The sequence below is a fragment of the Bufo bufo genome, chromosome 5, assembly GCF_905171765.1.
Source record: "Bufo bufo chromosome 5, aBufBuf1.1, whole genome shotgun sequence".
Taxonomy (NCBI): domain Eukaryota; kingdom Metazoa; phylum Chordata; class Amphibia; order Anura; family Bufonidae; genus Bufo; species Bufo bufo.
Window position 1 is genome coordinate 530,814,392 of NC_053393.1, and position 24,774 is coordinate 530,839,165.

The following is a 24,774-nucleotide window of genomic DNA, read 5'->3' on the forward strand; positions in this document are numbered from 1 at the left end:
TAGGGGGCGCTCCAGACTACACATCCAGACTGCTGTTATAGGGGGCGCTCCAGACTACACATCCAGACTGCTGTTATATGGGTCGCTCCAGACTACACATCCAGACTGCTGTTATAGGGGGCGCTCCAGACTACACATCCAGACTGCTGTTATAGGGGGCGCTCCAGACTACACATCCAGACTGCTGTTATAGGGGGCGCTCCAGACTACACATCCAGACTGCTGTTATAGGGGGCGCTCCAGACTACACATCCAGACTGCTGTTATAGGGGGCGCTCCAGACTACACATCCAGACTGCTGTTATAGGGGGCGCTCCAGACTACACATCCAGACTGCTGTTGTAGGGGGCGCTCCAGACTACACATCCAGACTGCTGTTATAGGGGGCGCTCCAGACTACACATCCAGACTGCTGTTGTAGGGGGCGCTCCAGACTACACATCCAGACTGCTGTTATAGGGGGCGCTCCAGACTACACATCCAGACTGCTGTTATAGGGGGCGCTCCAGACTACACATCCAGACTGCTGTTATAGGGGGCGCTCCAGACTACACATCCAGACTGCTGTTATAGGGGGCGCTCCAGACTACACATCCAGACTGCTGTTATATGGGGCGCTCCAGACTACACATCCAGACTGCTGTTATAGGGGGCGCTCCAGACTACACATCCAGACTGCTGTTGTAGGGGGCGCTCCAGACTACACATCCAGACTGCTGTTGTAGGGGGCGCTCCAGACTACACATCCAGACTGCTGTTATAGGGGGCGCTCCAGACTACACATCCAGACTGCTGTTATAGCGGGCGCTCCAGACTACACATCCAGACTGCTGTTATAGGGGGCGCTCCAGAATACACATTCAGACTGCTGTTATAGGGGGCGCTCCAGACTACACATCCAGACTGCTGTTATAGGGGGCGCTCCAGACTACACATCCAGACTTCTGTTATAGGGGGCGCTCCAGACTACACATCCAGACTGCTGTTATAGGGGGCGCTCCAGACTACACATCCAGACTGCTGTTATAGGGGGTGCTCCAGACTACACATCCAGACTGCTGTTATAGGGGGCGCTCCAGACTACACATCCAGACTGCTGTCATAAGGGGCGCTCCAGACTACACATCCAGACTGCTGTTATAGGGGGCGCTCCAGACTACACATCCAGAATGCTGTTATAGGGGGCGCTCCAGACTACACATCCAGACTGCTGTTATAGGGGGCGCTCCAGACTACACATCCAGACTGCTGTTATAGGGGGCGCTCCAGACTACACATCCAGACTGCTGTTATAGGGGGCGCTCCAGACTACACATCCAGACTGCTGTTATATGGGGCGCTCCAGACTACACATCCAGACTGCTGTTATAGGGGGCGCTCCAGACTACACATCCAGACTGCTGTTGTAGGGGGCGCTCCAGACTACACATCCAGACTGCTGTTATAGGGGGCGCTCCAGACTACACATCCAGACTGCTGTTATAGGGGGCGCTCCAGACTACACATCCAGACTGCTGTTATATGGGGCGCTCCAGACTACACATCCAGACTGCTGTTATAGGGGGCGCTCCAGACTACACATCCAGACTGCTGTTATAGGGGGCGCTCCAGACTACACATCCAGACTGCTGTTATATAGGGCGCTCCAGACTACACATCCAGACTGCTGTTATAGGGGGCGCTCCAGACTACACATCCAGACTGCTGTTGTAGGGGGCGCTCCAGACTACACATCCAGACTGCTGTTATAGGGGGCGCTCCAGACTACACATCCAGACTGCTGTTATAGGGGGCGCTCCAGACTACACATCCAGACTGCTGTTATAGGGGGCGCTCCAGACTACACATCCAGACTGCTGTTATAGGGGGCGCTCCAGAATACACATTCAGACTGCTGTTATAGGGGGCGCTCCAGACTACACATCCAGACTGCTGTTATAGGGGGCGCTCCAGACTACACATCCAGACTGCTGTTATAGGGGGCGCTCCAGACTACACATCCAGACTGCTGTTATAGGGGGCGCTCCAGACTACACATCCAGACTGCTGTTATAGGGGGCGCTCCAGACTACACATCCAGAATGCTGTTATAGGGGGCGCTCCAGACTACACATCCAGACTGCTGTTATAGGGGGCGCTCCAGACTACACATCCAGACTGCTGTTATAGGGGGCGCTCCAGACTACACATCCAGACTGCTGTTATAGGGGGCGCTCCAGACTACACATCCAGACTGCTGTTATATGGGGCGCTCCAGACTACACATCCAGACTGCTGTTATAGGGGGCGCTCCAGACTACACATCCAGACTGCTGTTGTAGGGGGCACTCCAGACTACACATCCAGACTGCTGTTATAGGGGGCGCTCCAGACTACACATCCAGACTGCTGTTATAGGGGGCGCTCCAGACTACACATCCAGACTGCTGTTATATGGGGCGCTCCAGACTACACATCCAGACTGCTGTTATAGGGGGCGCTCCAGACTACACATCCAGACTGCTGTTATAGGGGGCGCTCCAGACTACACATCCAGACTGCTGTTATATGGGGCGCTACAGACTACACATCCAGACTGCTGTTATAGGGGGCGCTCCAGACTACACATCCAGACTGCTGTTGTAGGGGGCGCTCCAGACTACACATCCAGACTGCTGTTATAGGGGGCGCTCCAGACTACACATCCAGACTGCTGTTATAGCGGGCGCTCCAGACTACACATCCAGACTGCTGTTATAGGGGGCGCTCCAGAATACACATTCAGACTGCTGTTATAGGGGGCGCTCCAGACTACACATCCAGACTGCTGTTATAGGGGGCGCTCCAGACTACACATCCAGACTTCTGTTATAGGGGGCGCTCCAGACTACACATCCAGACTGCTGTTATAGGGGGCGCTCCAGACTACACATCCAGACTGCTGTTATAGGGGGTGCTCCAGACTACACATCCAGACTGCTGTTATAGGGGGCGCTCCAGACTACACATCCAGACTGCTGTTATAAGGGGCGCTCCAGACTACACATCCAGACTGCTGTTATAGGGGGCGCTCCAGACTACACATCCAGAATGCTGTTATAGGGGGCGCTCCAGACTACACATCCAGACTGCTGTTATAGGGGGCGCTCCAGACTACACATCCAGACTGCTGTTATAGGGGGCGCTCCAGACTACACATCCAGACTGCTGTTATAGGGGGCGCTCCAGACTACACATCCAGACTGCTGTTATATGGGGCGCTCCAGACTACACATCCAGACTGCTGTTATAGGGGGCGCTCCAGACTACACATCCAGACTGCTGTTGTAGGGGGCGCTCCAGACTACACATCCAGACTGCTGTTATAGGGGGCGCTCCAGACTACACATCCAGACTGCTGTTATAGGGGGCGCTCCAGACTACACATCCAGACTGCTGTTATATGGGGCGCTCCAGACTACACATCCAGACTGCTGTTATAGGGGGCGCTCCAGACTACACATCCAGACTGCTGTTATAGGGGGCGCTCCAGACTACACATCCAGACTGCTGTTATATAGGGCGCTCCAGACTACACATCCAGACTGCTGTTATAGGGGGCGCTCCAGACTACACATCCAGACTGCTGTTGTAGGGGGCGCTCCAGACTACACATCCAGACTGCTGTTATAGGGGGCGCTCCAGACTACACATCCAGACTGCTGTTATAGGGGGCGCTCCAGACTACACATCCAGACTGCTGTTATAGGGGGCGCTCCAGACTACACATCCAGACTGCTGTTATAGGGGGCGCTCCAGAATACACATTCAGACTGCTGTTATAGGGGGCGCTCCAGACTACACATCCAGACTGCTGTTATAGGGGGCGCTCCAGACTACACATCCAGACTGCTGTTATAGGGGGCGCTCCAGACTACACATCCAGACTGCTGTTATAGGGGGCGCTCCAGACTACACATCCAGACTGCTGTTATAGGGGGCGCTCCAGACTACACATCCAGAATGCTGTTATAGGGGGCGCTCCAGACTACACATCCAGACTGCTGTTATAGGGGGCGCTCCAGACTACACATCCAGACTGCTGTTATAGGGGGCGCTCCAGACTACACATCCAGACTGCTGTTATAGGGGGCGCTCCAGACTACACATCCAGACTGCTGTTATATGGGGCGCTCCAGACTACACATCCAGACTGCTGTTATAGGGGGCGCTCCAGACTACACATCCAGACTGCTGTTGTAGGGGGCACTCCAGACTACACATCCAGACTGCTGTTATAGGGGGCGCTCCAGACTACACATCCAGACTGCTGTTATAGGGGGCGCTCCAGACTACACATCCAGACTGCTGTTATATGGGGCGCTCCAGACTACACATCCAGACTGCTGTTATAGGGGGCGCTCCAGACTACACATCCAGACTGCTGTTATAGGGGGCGCTCCAGACTACACATCCAGACTGCTGTTATATGGGGCGCTACAGACTACACATCCAGACTGCTGTTATAGGGGGCGCTCCAGACTACACATCCAGACTGCTGTTGTAGGGGGCGCTCCAGACTACACATCCAGACTGCTGTTATAGGGGGCGCTCCAGACTACACATCCAGACTGCTGTTATAGGGGGCGCTCCAGACTACACATCCAGACTGCTGTTATAGGGGGCGCTCCAGACTACACATCCAGACTGCTGTTATAGGGGGCGCTCCAGAATACACATTCAGACTGCTGTTATAGGGGGCGCTCCAGACTACACATCCAGACTGCTGTTATAGGGGGCGCTCCAGACTACACATCCAGACTGCTGTTATAGGGGGCGCTCCAGACTACACATCCAGACTGCTGTTATAGGGGGCGCTCCAGACTACACATCCAGACTGCTGTTATAGGGGGCGCTCCAGACTACACATCCAGACTGCTGTTATAGGGGGTGCTCCAGACTACACATCCAGACTGCTGTTATAGGGGGCGCTCCAGACTACACATCCAGACTGCTGTTATAAGGGGCGCTCCAGACTACACATCCAGACTGCTGTTATAGGGGGGCGCTCCAGACTACACATCCAGACTTCTGTTATAGGGGGCTCTCCAGACTACACATCCAGACTACACATCCAGACTGCTGTTATAGGGGGCGCTCCAGAATACACATCCAGACTGCTGCTATAGGGGGCGCTCCAGACTACACATCCAGACTGCTGTTATAGGGGACGCTCCAGACTACACATCCAGACTGCTGTTATAGGGGGTGCTCCAGACTACACATCCAGACTGCTGTTATAGGGGGCGCTCCAGACTACACATCCAGACTGCTGTTATAGGGGGCGCTCCAGAATACACATCCAGACTGCTGTTATAGGGGGCGCTCCAGACTACACATCCAGACTGCTGTTATAGGGGGCGTAACAGACTACACATCCAGACTGCTGTTATAGGGGGCGCTCCAGACTACACATCCAGACTGCTGTTATAGGGGGAGCTCCAGACTACACATCCAGACTGCTGTTATAGGGGGCGCTCCAGACTACACATCCAGACTGCTGTTATAGGGGGAGCTCCAGACTACACATCCAGACTGCTGTTATAGGGGGCGCTCCAGACTACACAACCAGACTGCTGTTATAGGGGGCGTAACAGACTACACATCCAGACTGCTGTTATAGGGGGCGCTCCAGACTACACATCCAGACTGCTGTTATAGGGGGCACGCTCCAATAATTTTGTCCATTCTTTCATTTCAGACAAAGAATTGCACACAACAGAATTTATAATAATGAAGGGCGGATACTTTTTGTCTTTTGACATGGCAATCCCGTTGGCGCTGTAGAAATCAGTTGCAACTTCTCTGACCTCTTCCGGACTGTAATACACCACATTTGTCAACTTTGATCCAAATAACAATTCGACTTGTTTCATGGTGTCGTCCGTGAAGTAATGATCATTAGTGACATAAAAGCTCTCAGGTCCAACAGCAACAATATCGTTTACACTGGAAGACAAAAAAAACATGTGTTTGTGTGTGCACGATCTTGTGATGTAGTCATGAGCTCTGCCGTTGGCCGTATACATAATGAGCTCTCGGCAGTAATTAATGCTGTAAGAATCAGGCACCCATGTACCCGACCAGTGACCGCACATGCCCTCCTGAATTCAGCTGCTCTGGCCCACATGTCACTTCTTAAAGGGCTTCTGTCACCCCCCATTGTGCAATTTTCATTAGGCGACATTAGCCATTTGCTAATGTCAGCTGAGTGCAATCGTATTTCTTGTAAAAATCATACTTTTATCATATGCAAATTTCTTCACTACCAGCAAGTTGGGCGTGTACTTGGTGGTAGCCGCCGCATCTGCCGCTTCTAGACACGCCCCATCTCCTCTTGATAGACAGGGCCAGCGAGCGCTCTCCTCCTCCCGCTGTCCCCGTCTGCTGCTGAATTCCCGCGCCTGCGCCGTAACGTTCCTCGATCGGCTCAGGGGTATTGAGTGAAGGACGCGCGCTTGCCAGCTCCTTCCTCAGTGCGCCTGCGCCGATTACGTCACACTACACCCGGAAGAGAAGACTGCAGCATCAGCGATAATCGGCAGTCTTCTCTTCCGGGTGTAGTGTGACGTAATCGGCAAGCGCACATCCTTCACTCAGTACGCCTGCGGCGATCGAGGAACCAGCGGGAGGAGGAGAGCGCTTGCTGGCCCTGTCTATCAAGAGGAGATGGGGCGTGTCTAGAAGCGGCAGATGCGGCGGCTACCAGCAAGTACACGCCCAACTTGCTGGTAGTGAAGAAATTTGACACGGACGTATGCTTGAGCCCTGGGAAAGGTTGACAAGAAAATCTGATCCCAGGTTATCTCGCTTTGCAGCAATCAGCAGTGATCTGTGAGGGAACCTGGCAGCAAGTGTTTAATTCTCCTGCAGCGCCACCACAGGGCAAATGAAGCATTACATAGTTCCAATAAAATAATGCAATATATGGACACCGCAGGTCCTCCAGATGCTCTTTGTAACAAGTCTCCACTCTGGCTCACAGATGAAAGTGCTGGATTGTAGACCCTCCTCTCCTAAGGCTGCTTTCACACTAGCGTTAATATTTTCTGGTACTGAGATGCATCATAGGGGCTCAATACCGGAGAAAAATGCCTCAGTTTTGTCCCCATTCATTGTCAATGGGGACAAAATAGAACTGAACAGAGCGGAATGCGCCAAAATGCATTCCGTTCCGTTTGGTTGTGTTCCCATACTGGAGAGCAAACCGCAGCAAGCAGTGTTTTTCTGTCCGTGATGTGGTGCGGAGCAAGACGGACACAGTGCAAGTCAATGGGGAAAAATCAGTTTTCTCGGACACAATAAAAACCGGATCCGTCCCCTATTGACTTTCAATTGAGTTCATGACGGATCCGTCTTGGCTATGTTAAGGATAATACAACCGGATCCGTTCATAACGGATGCAGACGGTTGTATTATCAGTAACGGAGGCGTTTTTGCTGAACCCTGCCGTATCCAGCAAAAACGCTAGTGTGAAAGTAGCCTACTCCAGTTTTCCCTAGTACAGCATTTATATTTTTTTTTTAAATCTCTGTATCTCCTGGAGTCTTCCCGTACCTGTGAAGTTCAGGATGTGCAATGGTCTTCAGGTGCTCAAGAAGATTTTCTTTCTCTATAAACTTGAATATCTCAATAGTCGTCTTGTGATGAGGATGATTCACCACAAAGAGGTAGACCGAGTTATCTGAAAATAGAGGGGAGACTAAGAACCCTCTAAAAACATCAGAATCTTAAAGTGTACCTGCGAGTAAAGCTGAAAATTCAGGATGAGGCTCAGCTCGTCTCAACATGTCTTCTACTAGGCATCTAGTAGGCTGAGATGTAGGCTGCTTTACAGTACAGACCAAAAGTTTGGACACACCTTCTCATTCAAAGAGTTTTCTTTATTTTCATGACTATGAAGGCATCAAAACTATGAATTAACACATGTGGAATTATATACATAACAAACAAGTGTGAAACAACTGAAAATATGTCATATTCTAGGTTCTTCAAAGTAGCCACCTTTTGCTTTGATTACTGCTTTGCACACTCTTGGCATTCTCTTGATGAGCTTCAAGAGGTAGTCCCCTGAAATGGTCTTCCAACAGTCTTGAAGGAGTTCCCAGAGATGCTTAGCACTTGTTGGCCCTTTTGCCTTTACTCTGCGGTCCAGCTCACCCCAAACCATCTCGATTGGGTTCAGGTCCGGTGACTGTGGAGGCCAGGTCATCTGGCGCAGCACCCCATCACTCTCCTTCATGGTCAAATAGCCCTTACTTTCACAGTTTTCCCAATTTTTCGGCTGACTGACTGACCTTCATTTCTTAAAGTAATGATGGCCACTCGTTTTTCTTTACTTAGCTGCTTTTTTCTTGCCATAATACAAATTCTAACAGTCTATTCAGTAGGACTCTCAGCTGTGTATCCACCTGACTTCTCCTCAACGCCACTGACGGTCCCAACCCCATTTATAAGGCAAGAAATCCCACTTATTAAACCGGACAGGGCACACCTGTGAAATGAAAACCATCTCAGGGGACTACCTCTTGAAGCTCATCAAGAGAATGCCAAGAGTGTGCAAAGCAGTAATCAAAGCAAAAGGTGGCTACTTTGAAGAACCTAGAATATGACATATTTTCAGTTGTTTCACACTTGTTTGTTATGTATATAATTCCACATGTGTTAATTCATAGTTTTGATGCCTTCAGTGTGAATCTACAATTTTCATAGTCATGAAAATAAAGAAAACTCTTTGAATGAGAAGGTGTGTCCAAACTTTTGGTCTGTACTGTATGTAGTGTCACTGATTTACATAAAGGGATCGTGCCACCATTTAAAGGGTTTTCTGAGACTCATATAATGATCGGTGGGGGGTCTGACACCCCTGCCAATCAGCTGTTTGAGAAGGCACCAGCGCTCACAGTACCGCCGCGGCCGTCTCTCTGGTCACTAAGCATAGCGCCGTCCATGGCCGTGCTTGGTATCACAGCTCAGCCCCATTCACTTCAATAGAACTAAGCTGTACCTAGGCTATGTGACGGATGAACGTGACATCACATGGCCTAGGCTAAGCTCCGATAAAGCCTTGGTGCTAGTGCGAGGGGTCGCGGTCTCTCAAACAGCTGATCGGCATAGGTCCCGGGTGTCAGACTGCCTCAGGCAGCACCAGGTAGGGGCAAAAGGGGGGCAGCTGAAGGGCCATGGGCTGAACGGAAGGGGTTAGGTTAAGAAATTGGCATTGGGAAGGGGGGAGGTGCCGTATCAGTTTTCACCTCAGGCAGCAGAAAGGCTAGGTGCACCCCTGGTTAGAAGCTGCGACAGTCACAGGTAGTGACTTTCTGGGTTTGCAGACCAAGGACAAGACCAGTAATTGGCAAACAATAGCAGTGAACCACCATAGGGACTGGCAGTCGTCTTGGATGTGTAGCATTAAGGAAGACAAGACAAGGTGCGGAGAGTGGTCGTCTGACAAATAGCAAAGCCGCAAGGCAACTGATCCCAGGGGGAACTCATAGAGGGTTCAAGCTGGGAAGAAATAAACTTGCAAATTTATTAAAAATTTGCAAATAAAGAGGTCATCAGAACCTCTGATGTGCACTCGTGCTTTCTTCTCTTGTGCTTGCTCAGGAGGGCACCAACAAGCCAAAAGTAAAATGGTTCACGATATAAACCTTTCCTGGGACCCCAGAATTTGCAGATTGCTGGCCATGAGCTGGAGGTAATGTAATAACACTTGAAGTTTCACAACAAATACTTTTCTTCGCGGCGTTTATTTGAAGGATCTATGAAAGACTTGGTTGTTTTTGTAAAGGAACAGGCTTTACGCGCTCCACAACTATAAGCACCAACTGTACAATATGAAGGCCAAGCATGACGGGGAGGGGGAGAAATGCTGCCTAGCCGGTTCATCTCTGAACACCAACTTATGGTTATATTTAGAATGAACCCACATGCTGCATTTACAATTCTGCAGGCTTCAGAGCTGAACTCTCTCCCAGCACTATAGGAAAATAAATGTTCTTGTGCTTCTTACCCTTCTCGTCAATGTACGAGCTCAATCCATGAGGGTTAAACGTAGACATATCGAGGCCTTTGCTGATCGGCAGAGAGATCGGCTGGAGATCATCATTGTTCATATCGAGCAGGAATATTTCGGCAGGCCTTTCAGGAGCAAAGCTCATAATTCCGGGATATTTCAGACCCTTGGAGAACATACAAAGGGTTAGCATGTATGATGTAATATTTCAGTGAATTTAAGGGGTGCACCCCATGGTTTCATGGAGTTGTACATCTAATTAGAGGGTAGGAGGAGAGGACCCTTCCTGCAGGCACTAAAAAGTCCATCCAGTGTTAAACAGTAACAAGGAGGGAGAGGAGGGGGATGCAGCTGCAGCATCCTATGTGGAACAGTATCAGGGGGAGGGGAAAAACAGGGGGGCATCTGATTGACTTAGAGCACACGGCATGGCTCTGACATCACACCAGGTAATATGCATGCTCCCATCCAGCAAGCTTGTTTTACAGAAACCAGTATCCTGGTCAGTACTTTGCAGTATAATACAGTAGAATATAAATAAATCCGTCATGTCCAGATATGCATTTGTCATAACCTCCTCCAGAATGATAGGACCCCCTCTATCTTAAGGGTTACCCAAGGACTGGAACTGGAGGCTTTAAAAATTGTGGACCACTGAAGACTTGACCTTTACCCTTTTACTATTTAGGCACTGTATGGCTGTATTATGTGGACTTTGGGGGGCAGGTTTACTGGGCACTGACTGGTGGTGGAATTGTGTGGGAATGTTATTAGGGACATATATGGTAGTATTATTTGGATCTTTAATGGAAGTATTATTTGGATACTGAATTGCAGTATTTTCTGGGCATGGTGTGGAAGTATTTGGGAACAAAGATTAGGGTAAAACATACTTTTGTATATGGCGTGGCATGGCCTTCTTTACTTCTTTCCTCCTGTTCTATAAATGTGGCATTGTGTTAGATTGCACGTGATCTCAGCTAAACTATCTCTGAATGCAGCTCTGGATGTGACTGGTGTATACGACATGGTATAACTTAAAGAGTAGGATCAGCCCTACAAAACCCGGCATATGGCACGGTAGAGTTGATCTTGCTGATTAAAATGATACCTGTTTGTAAAAATCCGTTGTGGCGTTCCCCCCAAAAAAACAAAAAAACAATTTGTTATTCTTGATGCAAATGAGGCTTTCAGTGCACCGCGGGGGTGGGTCCAGCCCTGGAAAACTGGAGAGCTGAGGTGCACTGGGTGGACAGGTCACTGAAGTACTACAACCAGTTTTCACAAGACAGGGATCATTTCATTCAGCAGGTTGAACCCTACCAGACAGTATGTCTGGGGCTGAGGGGTTGATCCTGATCAGAGATGCTCTTCAAGATCCTGTGCTACATAATATAATTACTCAGAGTCCTTAGAAAATCCTGAATTGTGTTACTATGTACAGTGTTTGCTGTGTTCTTAGCTCTTTGGTAATTTGCAAAAAAAAATTATATATGACTATTTCCCCCCCCCCTCAACCACAGAATGCTATACCATATGGAAAGTTCTATAGACTGTTTCTTTAAGAAGAACCCAATTCTATGCTCCCAGGTGAAGGATTCACGGCCCGGTGGTGCAAACTGAAGATCAGTCAATAGCCGTTGTACTCACGGAGCTCGCCCCAGGTTCAGAAGTTCATGTCAATACAGAAATACAAATATTCTTGGGTATTTACAGGGATTAACTGTTCTGGCGAATGTTATAATAGAAACCAATCAAGGCAAAATACAACAAATGAGAGGTCTCATTATAAAAAGGCATAACCAACCGAACCTAGATAAACCGATCACAGGTTATCCAGCTGCTGGGATCGACAGCGATCAGCAGTGATCTAGGGGAGAAGAGCCCAGCAGCAAGTGTTTAATTATCCTGCAGTGACACCACAGGTGAAACCAGGCATTGCAGTTTGGTTGGCATTCATTTTGCCAGAAGGTCCTGTGTACTTACAGAGCTGATAAAGGCCAGGCCATTCGGAAGAACCTCTATATCTTCAGAGCCATAGTCTGCGAGAGTAATAACAGAAGGCACAGACATCAGTCATATAATATTTCACCAGCATCGAGGGTAGTACAAAGGGTTGTGAATGTCAGGGTGAGCATAAAATCCAACATGCATGCTAATTCGGTTGGTTTTTGTGATGGAAACCATCAACAAGTAGGTCAGCAGCAGACATTTTGTATTATTGTTGGTTCTAATTGTGGCTTCTGCAACTCAAAACATCCTAAACAAGATAACCAAGACCTAATCCTAGGAAAGGGGCCCTGGATCGAATATCTGCACCTTTAATCCAAACTCAGTAATCCCGTAAGTGTGCCGGATCATTGCACGATTATTTTAAAGGGGTTTTCCAAGTGTTTAATACTGACGACCTATCCTTAAGTCATCAATATCTGATTGGCAGGGGGCCAACACCTAGCACCTCTGCTGATCAGTCGTTTGAAAAAGGCTATGCACTCCAGCTCACCAAGCACAGCGCCGCACCTTGTATAGTGGCTGTGCTTGGTATTGCAGCTCAGATACGGATGATCTATCCTGAGAACAACCCCTTTAAGCACTCAAAATGCTCGATTGATAAAAATTTCAGATCCGTCAACAGCAGCTTGTTGATGCAACAACCCCTATAGATTATCAAGGTGCATAAACAATGCTCAACCCAAAGAGTTAAAGGGGGTAAATTCAGCACTGCTACATCGGTATTGAGCGTTATATATTATTAGTGCCCCTACTTTTCACAGGCTTCTGTGTATTTTACGGATACATACCGATCCCTTTCACGAGATGACAGTTCGGGAGCTCTATGTTGTCTATTTCTCTGGAGTAGTTGAATCGATGACTATAAAAATAAGGGGGGGGGGGGGGTAGCAAAATAAATTCATTTTTCAGAAAATTTTGAAACAGGGTGTCACTCTACCATCACCATTGTAATACTGCATATAAGACTTACCCCTTTAATTAAATTGCAGTGCTGTACGTTAGATGCCTTAAAGGGGTCGTCCCATATAGACATTTATGGCATATTGATGGGATATGTCATAAATGTCCGATGGGTGCGGGTCCCACCTCCTGTCGGCAGAACGGGTCCCTTGAAGTGAACAGGGAGCAGCCACGGCTGTACGGCCACCCTCTGTTCACGGCTATGGGCGTTCTGAAAACGGCCATAGGTGCGGGTCCCGCCTTTGTGACCTGCTTCTATGTTCAGAAAAGGACCTCCGAAGTGAAGTACACGGTACTGCGCATGCTCTGCGTGCTCTCCATTCACCAAAAATAGCTGCGTGCTCACTCGACTATTTTTGGAACTCTCATAGCAATGAATGGAGGGCACGCCACCACGCATGCGCAGTGCACTCTCTCTCACTTCAGAGGCCCATTTCTGGAGATAGGAGCGGGTCGCATAGGTGGGACCCGCGACTATCCGTCATTGATGGCATATTCCTAGGATATGCCAGATGGTCCGCCTCGTCGATGGAGGGCATGCTGTTCATGCGTCGCTTTCTCCTTTCAGTGCAATGGGACTTCCGAAGATAGCCGATCGCCTGCTCGAAAGTCCATGGCAGCGAATGGAGAGGATGCCAGGCAAGTCTCTGGATCACCCTCTTGGGGTCACCGCAGTACAGGAGAAGAGAAGACTGTGACAGGCCGTGGTCTTTCTTCCAGCGATCACTTGCAGCTAAGGTGCCGCCAGGGTTGGACTGGGAACTTAAAGTAACTCTAAAAAAAAACGTAAACATGGCCCTATTTTGTAGTGGGGCCCAAATCGACAGACGGCAGGGTCAACACAACTAGGTGGGGCCAGCAATACCATATTGTGGCAGATTATACCGCCCCAGCAGAGCCAAATACCACAGAGCAACACAAAATACTTCCCCAAAAACTGCCTCTGCGGGGTGGCCAGCGCCAGCGTCCTGCCACCAGTTGCCTCAGGGTGCCAATACAGTTGATGTCAGGAGGGGAGCGCCGTCAGATTATTACTTACCATGGACGGCGGCCGCGAGGAGGGCTCAGGCGGCCCCCTGGGCTTCGGCCCACTGGGAAATCTCCCTGTAGGGTCTATGCCCGGGTCCCACCCTAGTCTACCTAATAGGGGGCAGATGGAAGACAGTTAGGCTCCTTTCACATCTGCGTGAGAGCCGCTGTCACAGAGTTCGTGAAAAATAGCGGTGAGAACTTTTTTTCTCCGCTAAAGAAACGTTCTACTGAACAGAAACCCAACGGATCCCATTATGGTCAATGGTATCTGTTTGGTTCCGTTCCTGTCACTTATTTCGTTTTCTTTTTCCATTATTTTCGGAAATGTAAAGCGCTGATGTGAAGGCCGCCTACTACTCAGGACTGCAGGAGGTTTGTTTGTAGTCTGTCACCGTGGAGATACATAGGTTTGCAAAGTAGCTGTGTACACAAAACAGTCGCGGATTTATGATACTGTTATGATAAGCAGCTTTATTTTTATTTATTTATTTATTTTTTTGTTACATTGGAACAAACCAAAATGGCAATTGCAAATGTATACACGCCATTTATACAATCGGATCAATATGTTTAGTTTTTTTTGTGGAGCGGTTTTGGATTAAATGGTCATAGTCACAGCAAGAGAGGGCAGATAGTGCGGACATGCCCTGATTTGTCCTAACCTCTGCTTTTAGTTGATGTCCTGCCAGAACCGGGATCAGTCCAGGACGTGGGCCCAGAGTGTACACTGCTGAGCAGCCTAGTCATCCCTTATCTCTGCCTGTGACCTCTCACTTGTCTCCATTCACCTTCTCACACCAGGACAAGCGAAGGTAACAGCACAAAGGTTTAAGTCATTGCCTCCCATAAGGTCATCCACACTTATCTGCTGAAATACTTTGTGCTGCGGGGACAGCCGTGCTCCTTCCACTAGTTGCCTCCTGTCACACGCAGTCCTGTCCTATCTGATCCTCTCCTGAAATACTCTGTACTGCTAGGGACCCTGCCACTTTCAGTCTGTTGCTTCTCACTGAATGATGTTCCCCTGCTCAGATCATACTAGAGAATGCTTCATCGTAACCTCCCATCTGAAATACTCTGTGCTGCTTTGCACTGCGTAGGTTCTGCACGCAGCGCAGCTGTTGGGGCTTCTGCTCTGTTGGACTCTGCTTGCCGTAGGTTGGTATACCTGTAAGGACTCTGCCTCCCAATCAGTTCCCAATCATTGCCTGTTCATTCAGCTGCATCATCTCCTCTACATGGGGATGAATGATCCCTCGTATGATCATTCATCCCCAAAACGATTTATCGCTTGCTGGCAGCACATTCCTGATTACAGAGTCAAGGTTAGGATAATAAAAAATATGATTTCATAAATGTGGTAAATAAAACCTGTTGTTTATGATTAAAATTCAGACCCGTCTCTGTGCAGATTGGGGGGAAGGGAAAAACAGGTGCAAGAATATTGTGGGGAATAACAATATGGCAGCTTTTCGCTATAACGTGGTTTTTCTAGTACATTATACATACTACTACCATATGGCAGTTAATTCCGTGGATAGTATCTGGCGGTAGAACATTACGTTCTGGATTGACCCTTCCAGGTTGTAGTCAGCTCATTATAGCGTGTTTTTTTATATATGGTTATATTCATACCTTTTTCTTTGTTTTTGTAATAGACAGGTAACAATATCCAATATCCAAAAATGCGTTACTATTCTTCACATTGCTGGTGCGTTACGGGTTTTACCTCGTGGCGCTTATCCAGATCACAACCTTTACAGCTCTCTGTGACCTATTAAAGGAAAAACTTCTCACTACAAGACTCTATATGCCACTGAAGCCCGAAACGCGTCTAGCCTATCTTCATATGTGATACTATCACCATGCAGCATATACATAGCAGTGCCCTGCTAATAGAGACTAGATTATTATAATTTTTTTTGATTATTTTTTTGTACTGTGTACTTCATGCAATCAGGTTAATAATCTTTCTTACACATATTGGGTGTATATGTATGTATATGTGATCTGTGTATTAGGCCTTGTGCACACGACCGTCTCTGTTTTGCAATCTTCAAACCACAGATCCGCAAAATACGTATGTGGTCCGTGTGCCATTCGCATCTTTTTGCGGATCTATTGACTTTAATGTTTCTGCATTGTATAGGACGGATGCTTTCCGCGTCCATGTGTCCTTTCCGCAAAGGGTAGAACGTGTCCTATACTTTTCTGCAAAATGCATTGAACATTGAAGTCAATGGGTTCATAAAAATTCGGATGACACATGGACCACCTCTCACATTTTGCGGATTCGGGGTTTGTGGACTGCAAAACGGATACTATCGCGTGCATGAGGCCTGATTACACCGGGTGATGGGCTGCCCGCTAACAATGATTTTAGGTGCAATCACCCAATAGATGAGCATTTGCTTGTTCGTCGGGTGATCGGTGGCGCCTTTATACCAGTCAGTTATCAGGAAGGAGCGTCCCTACGATTGTTCATCCCCTTTAATTGCTGATTCTTGACAGGTGTGAAAGGGTCACAGGGAAGGCATCAGAGTCGTATGTTGTATGTGTCTCATGTGTATAACCAACATGTGGGCTGTTTTTTGTCTTACACGTGGGTCACATGTTCAAAGTGCGTGCGTTACACAGCATACCCATATCGCTAAAATGTATCCATAATGCACTTGTCAGTAATATTAATATTTACTGTCAGCCATGTCCTCACACCCACCATTTGCTGAAAGATAGCAGAGGTGGAGGGCCCTGCTTCAAAGCCAGATAGCAGAAAACTTCTAGCAGGCCACATTTGGTTACATTTCACACCTCCATTCAGACAGCACGGATCTTGCAGGAAAACCTCCCTGCAGGGGGTCTAAGCCATTCCCCAGTTCAATTAAATCTAGCAGACAGCATGTAAACGGCGATTTATAAGGAATTATGAATCTCCCGGCCATCACAGGCGCAAACCGGATACATATTTGTGTCCCGGTGGCCACGATGAACATGCCCATGATCTTAGTTTGGTGGTGGGATGCCAGGGAAGGGAGATATACATATCTCCCCACAGAAACCCAATAACAGTACCATGTTTGGACTCTACTTGTAGCCGGCACCCAGGCGAATCTGTTAGTCCCAGAACCATCCCCCTGTGACGTTCTGGTCTGGAGCTATGAACCCTAAAGGGTTTTGTGGGTCATTGAGCTGCCAGGATCAGAAGGGAGGGGGGGGGGGACCACTCCCAGAGGCCGGTTAAAAGGCTTGTGCCAGCAAGCAGGCATTTCTTTTTCTGAAAGGGGGTCACATCGTGAAAATGTGTTTGGAGAGACCTGGAAACCAGCTGACATCACTGCCGTCCATGTCAATACAGCAAAGGACTTACCATAACCCAAGGGAACATTCATGTACCCGGTAACTGACTTGTACTCTGTGTAATCCTGTTTGTACCATACTACCTGTATTTGTAACCTCAGACCACTGTATATATCCTTTGTGTGTATAGTGTTATATCTAGTGAGCCCTTAAGGCGATTAAATATATAATTTAATCTTGTGCTGTCTTGTATCTCGATCACGAATCCCCACGTTTGTGTTTCGTCCTAGTTATAAGCTACCGCGGGTTGGTTTCTCACCCTATATAATCCCGTTAGCGGACCGGGCTTATATCATACAAGAAGCTGGTGGCAGATTTCCCAGGCTGAGAAAGCGCTGCAAAGGCTCTCTCAGCTTGTTGCCTCTCTGTGCCCGCGTGGACAGGAGGGCGTCTGTGTAAACTGTACCAAGCTGACCTTACCTGCTCCTCCAGGAGGGCGTAACGTCACGTCTTAGTAACCAGGGACCATACCGCGTCTCGTGAGCTCGACGTAGTTGACGTCAAGTGGGCACGAGGGGTGGTATCCATCACAGCACTGCTATGAAACTGACCCTTTTGATGAGTAGCGAGGGGCGCTCTCAGGGGAACTTGCCTTGCCCTGGTCTATGGACAGCAAGAATAGACGTCCATTGGCTTTGCTTTGCAAGCCATTCTAGAACTTACAGTCCTCTCCCTCAGGACGTCATATAGTATAAAACAATAAATTCTTAATCTGGTGTTGCAAAACTACAACTCCCAGCATGTGGTGACAGCGCTGGAAGAAGCTGTCCTAAGGGTAAGGCCACACAGTCTGGTTTTCTGATGCAGTTTTGGAAACTAAAACCAGGAGTAAATTGAAAAAAGAGAAGTCATGTCTGTCCTTTCTCTCCTTTTATGATCCACTCCTGATTTTGGCTTCCAAAACTGCTTGTAGAAACCTGACCACGTGGCCGTACCCCTAAGAGGTGGTCCCTTCCTGCAATACTTTTAACCGTTTGTGGAGTCGTTGTGGCCTCATACATATCGCTTTGGTCACCTCATGCACCACATACTGGGACTTGCTAGCAATACTTGTCCCCATTTCACATTGTGGGGTTATCACTCCCAGCAAATCCAAGCCTGTGCAAAGCCGTGATATCTAGAGGGGTTTTCAAAAATATGGACTTAGTAAGGTATTCACCAGCAGTCTACAACCTATTGCAAAAGTAATTTCGACTCCCAGCATGCACTAACAGCCACTAGTGACGAACATCGGCCCTGGACAATTCGCGAACGCGCAATTGCGATCAATTGTTCGCGAACCGCGCGTTCGCGGTGGGCCCCATTCACTGTAATGGCAGACGAACCTGAAAAACCTTCAGGTCATATTTGCAGACAGCAAACACTTATTAGAAGTACACAAATAGTCCCACAACATGGACAGTGATATACCAGAGGGGGATCATTGGCAAAAATTCCCACAAAAAATATGTATTTTAATCAGGGGCCATTTTTATGCGTCTTAAAGGGAAACTCTCAAAAATGTGCCCTGCTGGAGCCTAGAAAAAATTGTTTTCCTATCGGTTTGATGTATACAAATGTGCAGCACTCCATGTTTTTGTATCCTGCAGAGTCCATTAAAAAAATGCATACGTTAACGTAAATTTCTTTTCTACCATGGAACTGTATGGTGAACGGACGCCACTGTACGGCATCAGTCTGAGGCATCTGTTAACACATACATTTTTGGTATGCATTAAATGGATGGCAAAAATAGGATGTGAACCCAGCCCTAGTGTCAGAATAAGCACCAGTACACAGCGGAGCAGCGTGGCGGAGAGGGGAGGCCGCCATGTACTGACAGAGCGCTAACTGGTCCTGGTGGTCAGGGATGAGGACTGTGTTTCCCAAGGATCATTTTCTACTGGGAAATACAGGACACAGTATTATACACTAGAATCTATATAATATAAAGATATTATGCCTCCCCCTGAATAATATACAATTAGGTGGTCATTTATTATATAGAAATACGTCTATGTTAGGCGTATTTCTGACACAGATTGTGACGCAAAGGTCCTTAGCACCGCAATCTGCATATTTTTCCCACTCATGCCAGGTCTAAAAAAGGATGGCGTGGGCAGGGAAAGGGATACAGTTATGGCCATCCAGTTATTGGATACCACCGCCATACATTGACTGGATAACACCTCTGTACAGTGACCGGATACCACTGCCATACAGTGACCGGATAAAGGGGTATAAGAGGGCACAGTACAGGGAATGACTAGGGGCACTGCACAGGGTATGGTAAGAGGGCACAATGTAGGGTATAAGGGGGCACAGTATGGGGTGAGGGGCACAGTACGGGGTGGGGGGCACAGTCACATGACCCTGTGACATTAGAAGGTCCTTATGGTGAATGCGGTTCATACGCCACCATAATGAGAGGAGTGAGACAAGGGTGCGATTATGTGGCTTGAGATAAAAAATGTAACTGTCGGCCAGTACAGGCGCCAAAAATTAGGCAATAGGCATTCACCTGAGAGCAAAGAACTTTGGATTCTGTGGCTGGAGGTACATTAGGAGGTCACAGGATAAATATGTAACTGTCGGCCAGTACAAACCCCAAAAATTAGGCATTCACCTGACATAAAAGGCCTTTTATGCCGCTGTATATGCATAAGGCACGGACCATTCTTTGTTCTATGTGGTGGCGGATATGTGTGGGCTGGCATGAGGAACAGGTGTTGAATTCCTCCAAGATCCATGCCTCATTAATTAAAAAAAATGTGAGGTAGTCCACACTGTCGTGAGCTAGGCGAGTGCACTTATCAGTCACGATACACCCTGCTGCGCTGAACGTCCTTTCAGACAGGACACTCGACGAGGGGCTAGCCAAGAGTTCCATGGCAATTTGTGCCAGCTCTGGCCACAGGTCAAGCCTGCACACCCAGTAGTCCAGGGGTTCCTCGCTTCTCAGAGCATCCACATCGACCATTAACCCGAAGTAGTCGGACACCTGTCGGTCTAGGCGTTCCCTGAGACTGGATCCGGAGGGCGGCTGTCGATGGGTTGGCTGCAAGAATGATCTCATATCTGAAGTGACCAACACATCTTCAAACCGCCCTCTTTTTGCAGGCGCGGTAGGATTGGTACCCGCAACAGTTTCGCTGTGGATGGAAATTCCTCTGCCAGCGCCGGCAACAGCAGAATGCAGCATCTCTCGCAGTAAGGCCTGGAAATGCTGCATTCTGACAGCCCTGTGTGATGCTGGTAACATGTCCGCCATTTTGTGTTTGTACCGGGGGTCTAAGTACGTTGCCACCCAGTACAGGTCCTTGACCTTTATGCTTTTTATACGGGGGTCCCTCTTCAAACACTGGAGCATGAAGGCCCCCATTTGCACTAAATTGGAAGCGGTGGAGCGCCCTGGCTTCTGCTAATCGTCCAGGAGAATGTCGTCCTTGGTCTCCTCCCCCCAGCCACGGACAACACCAGGGATCCCCGAAAAGTTTAAACCCTGCTCTTCTTGCTGTTGGCGGGCTAGCAGTTCCGACAAGCTAGCGGTCAGCCATTGGGCAAGAGGGTTATGCAGCGTCATTATTTTTTTACGCTCAAACTTTTGGGCCACGGAAGCTTGGCTTGTGCCAGATGAACACGACGACGGCACGGTGGAAGGTGGAGGACAAATGGAAGGAGAAGAGGCAAGACGTGGAGCGCCAGGAGTGTGGCTTTGTGGGTTCTGATGGTGTTGCTCCCACTGGGCTCGGTGATGGGAGGCCAGGTGCCTTCTTAAGGCGGTCGTCCCTAGGTGAGTGTGGGGCTTACTGCGACTTATGCGCTGACAGCACAGGCTGCAGATGGCAACACTATTGTCAGCAGCTGACACAGTAAAAAAAAGCCCAACCTGCAGAGCCATGTGCCGGTGTCCTGGGAGCGCCAGATGTGACCTTGCATTACCCTCCTTGGGCTGATCTGGGTACTGTCGTCAGACCGCTGGGTGGCGGCCGTTGCTACCTCCTCTTCCTCATCCAATGCCAAGAATGGTCTGGGAATGGATGGGAAAATAATTCCTCCGACTCGAGTGGAGGGGCTATGGTGGTGGTGGTGGTGTCTTTGGGGGTGCACACAACAGAGAGTGAGGAGGGTGCAGATACAGAGGATGAGAAGGGTGCAGAAGCGGAAGGCTGAGTGAGCCACTCAACCAACTCTGGTGCGTCCTTTGACATAATCGCACGCACCTTCTCCAACGTCCCACTTAGGCTCCGGCCTGGTGCACCTGCCCGACCCCTACCACCCCTGCGGAACGGCCTGCCTTTTCCTCTGCCTGTCCTTTTCAAAATGACCCTGTGCCAAAGTCCCAAGAGAGGAGCAGTATTTGTGGAAGCTGATATATCGCAGGCCTCAATCAGTTGTTAGTTGAAGCTGGTATATCAAAACCCGCAATCTGTATTTTGTGGACGCAGGTATATGGAAAACCTCAATCACTATTTTGTGGAAGCTAATAGATCGCAGCCCTCAATCAGTATTTTCTGGAAGCATAAAAATGCACTATAATATACTTTCTATGTTAGAAAGCATATTATAAATATATCACACCCCTCTGTGTATCACACCTATCGATAGCACACCTATAACAGTCTTTAAAAGGACTTTTGTGGCCCTATTAGCAAGCGTTTTGGTGTCCCTAAGTTCCTAACAGCCTGTGCCTGATCCAAAATGCAACCTCTGCCTACACTGGCAAAACACATAATGTAAAATGGCTGCCAGATCGGGTTCTGTGATAAGGTAGGGAGTGTGTCCATGTGCTGAAACGTCTCAATTGGCTGTCCTGTCCCACCTGATGGATGTGTCATGGGACAAAGTTCGGCGCAAGGCAAAAGAATATGGCGCGCGCAGACATCTCCATATGTTCGCATGTTCGATGGATCAGAAGAACGGACAACGAAGCGGCGGTGAGAGCCTAACCTTAGGTAGTTACAGTAATTCGTATCAATTCAACAAGTATGGATCCAAGGCTTGTTACCCATCCTGATACTTCATCTTAGTTGCTTATTATATAGGTTGATAGCCATCGGTAAGAAGGTCCTGCTAAACCTATCCGTTCCGCAGTGCAGCTGGAAAAACTCCTCCTCTGATTCTGCACCAGTGATCACATTTTATTCAATTTTTGGGGGGTGAGTCCCCCATTTAGATTTTTTTTTTCCATTACGCCATTAACTGTATGTGATAAATATTTTTATATTTTAATAGTTTAGGCATTTGGGACATGGCAATGCCTTTGATCTTTATGTTTATTATTGTTTATTTTGATCTCAATTCAGGAGAAAGGGAGAGTGATTTCAATTTTAATGTTTTATAAACTTTATTTTTTTTTTACTTTTTTTTTGTCCCCCCCACTAGGAGACCAGAATATGCGATCTTCAGATCGCTGTTAGTTTAAATTGTAGTTCAATAGCACTACATTGTAGGCCTGGTTTGCTGTTATCCTATAGAGCCCTGCCACCTTTAAGCCTCCATAGAACTACAGCTCTGATATGCTGGGTCTCTTCAGAGACGCTGCATGGGGGAGTCGTTTCTGGCCCAGAAACGCGAATTTAGAAGCTGTAGTCACATTTGATTAACAGTTAAATGTCTGCGATTGGCATTATTGCCAGTCGTAGACATTAGTCCCGGTCCTCTGCTGTTTAAAACAGGAGATACCTGATGGCTATGGGCTCATGAGTCGGTGTCATATTTAAATCCCCTGCTTTCACCATACATGTACAGAGCTGGGAATCAAGGAGTTAAATAATGATCAGCTGAATGGGTTCCTTCTTCTTGCCAGACTTCACTATCATCTCTTTTGTCTTTGTCACGTTGAGTACTAGCCCATTTCCCGCACACCAGGTGGCTCAGTGGTTACAACTGGTGCCTTGCAGTACTGGGGGTCCTAGGTAAAAATCCGACCATGGACAACATCTGCATGGAGTGGGTATGTTTTCCCCGTGTTTGTATGGGTTTCCACTGGTTTCCTCCCACACTCCAAAAGCATACTGATAGGGAAGCTAGATTGGGAGCTCCTTTGGAAACCGCAAATGGTGTAAAGCGCATATGTCAGCGCTATGTGAGTAATATAAATAAGAGTCAATACAGGAGACATATACAGGTGAAACTCGAAAAATTAAAATATCGCGCAAAAGTCCATTTATTTCAGTAATGCAAATTAAAAGGAATTGCATTAATTCAGCTTAAAATTAGAATTTTGTGAAAAGGTTCAATATTCTAGGCTCAAAGTGTCACACTCCAGTCAGCTAATTAATCCATACCCCCTGAGCAAAGGGGACCTCAAAATTGTGACTTTGGGGTTTCATAATCTGTAAGCCATAATCATCCAAATTATAACAAAGGCTTGAAATATCTCATATATTAGTTTCACCTTTTAAGTTGCATTACTGAAATAAATGAACTTTGCACAATATTCTAATTTTTCGAGTTTCACCTGTAGATCATTCTAACAGCATCAACCACCATGGATACAACGTATTCAAGGGAAATGTCAATGGTGTCCCTCCACAAAGCAGCATGGGTGGGCTATTTGACTCTGCTTCCCTTGCAGAGAAGCATGATAGGACTGATAGTTCTACAAGACCCATTTGTAATGTTTTGACAAATTATATAAATAAATACAACGCAAAGATACAATGTATCAGAGGGGAAATCTCCCCTCAAGCATCGGTCTAGGAAAGTTACATTTTTTATATAGTTCATCAGCTACAAGTGTATGCAAAGTGACTACTTACCAGAACTTCCCTAGTCTCTCTCCCACACTAGCAAGGAGCACCCCAATAAAGGTGACTTTGAGCAGAAACCCCATGTCTGCGACCTGTCAGTGTCAGGTCCCTGCGCTGTACTTTATCAGTGTGGAGCAGATAAGGAGGAGCAATGATCTGTCATCTCTGAGCCCTGCCTGTGTGTGGGATCTGCCCATGCCCTGGTTGACCAGGAGACTTCCCCACCACTAGGACTTAACTGTGGCTATCAGGGCATGATGGGAGTTGTAGTTTTGCTGCAGCTGGAGAGCCACAGGTTGGAGATCTCATCTGTAATGCACTGAAGAAAAGGGAAACACGGAGAGCAGCAGTGACACGGAAAGGTGATAAAATATGGAAATCTTTCAATATCATTGAATTGTACTTTCATATAGTTATAGTATATATATATAGGCAGGATAGCTTTAAGGGTACTGCCAAACCTGGCAGTTGCCCAGGGGCTCATTTTCTTCGTGGAGCCCTAAGGAAAAGATCACCAGGAGCAACCAAGAGTGGTCACATACAGTCAGGTCCATAAATATTGGGACATGGACACAATTCTAACATTTTTGGCTCTATACACCACCACAATGGATTTGAAATGAAACGAACAAGATGTGCTTT

The 24,774-nt window shown here is 47.9% G+C and overlaps 1 protein-coding gene across 1 annotated transcript in view; it reads right to left on the reverse strand.

The window, feature by feature from the left end:
• LOC121000645 (serum paraoxonase/arylesterase 2-like) overlaps nt 1-24,297 on the reverse strand; it is a 42,569-nt gene extending 18,272 nt beyond the window's left edge. Inside the window, exons 1-6 of the mRNA XM_040431215.1 lie at nt 24,142-24,297; nt 12,838-12,908; nt 12,023-12,078; nt 10,034-10,202; nt 7,576-7,702; nt 5,767-5,967 (exon numbers count right to left, since the gene is read on the reverse strand). Coding sequence (XP_040287149.1) covers nt 5,767-5,967; nt 7,576-7,702; nt 10,034-10,202; nt 12,023-12,078; nt 12,838-12,908; nt 24,142-24,215 — 698 coding nt within the window. The 5' untranslated portion in view covers nt 24,216-24,297. The remainder of the gene's footprint in view (nt 1-5,766; nt 5,968-7,575; nt 7,703-10,033; nt 10,203-12,022; nt 12,079-12,837; nt 12,909-24,141) is intronic.
• Nucleotides 24,298-24,774: the final 477 nt, after the last annotated feature.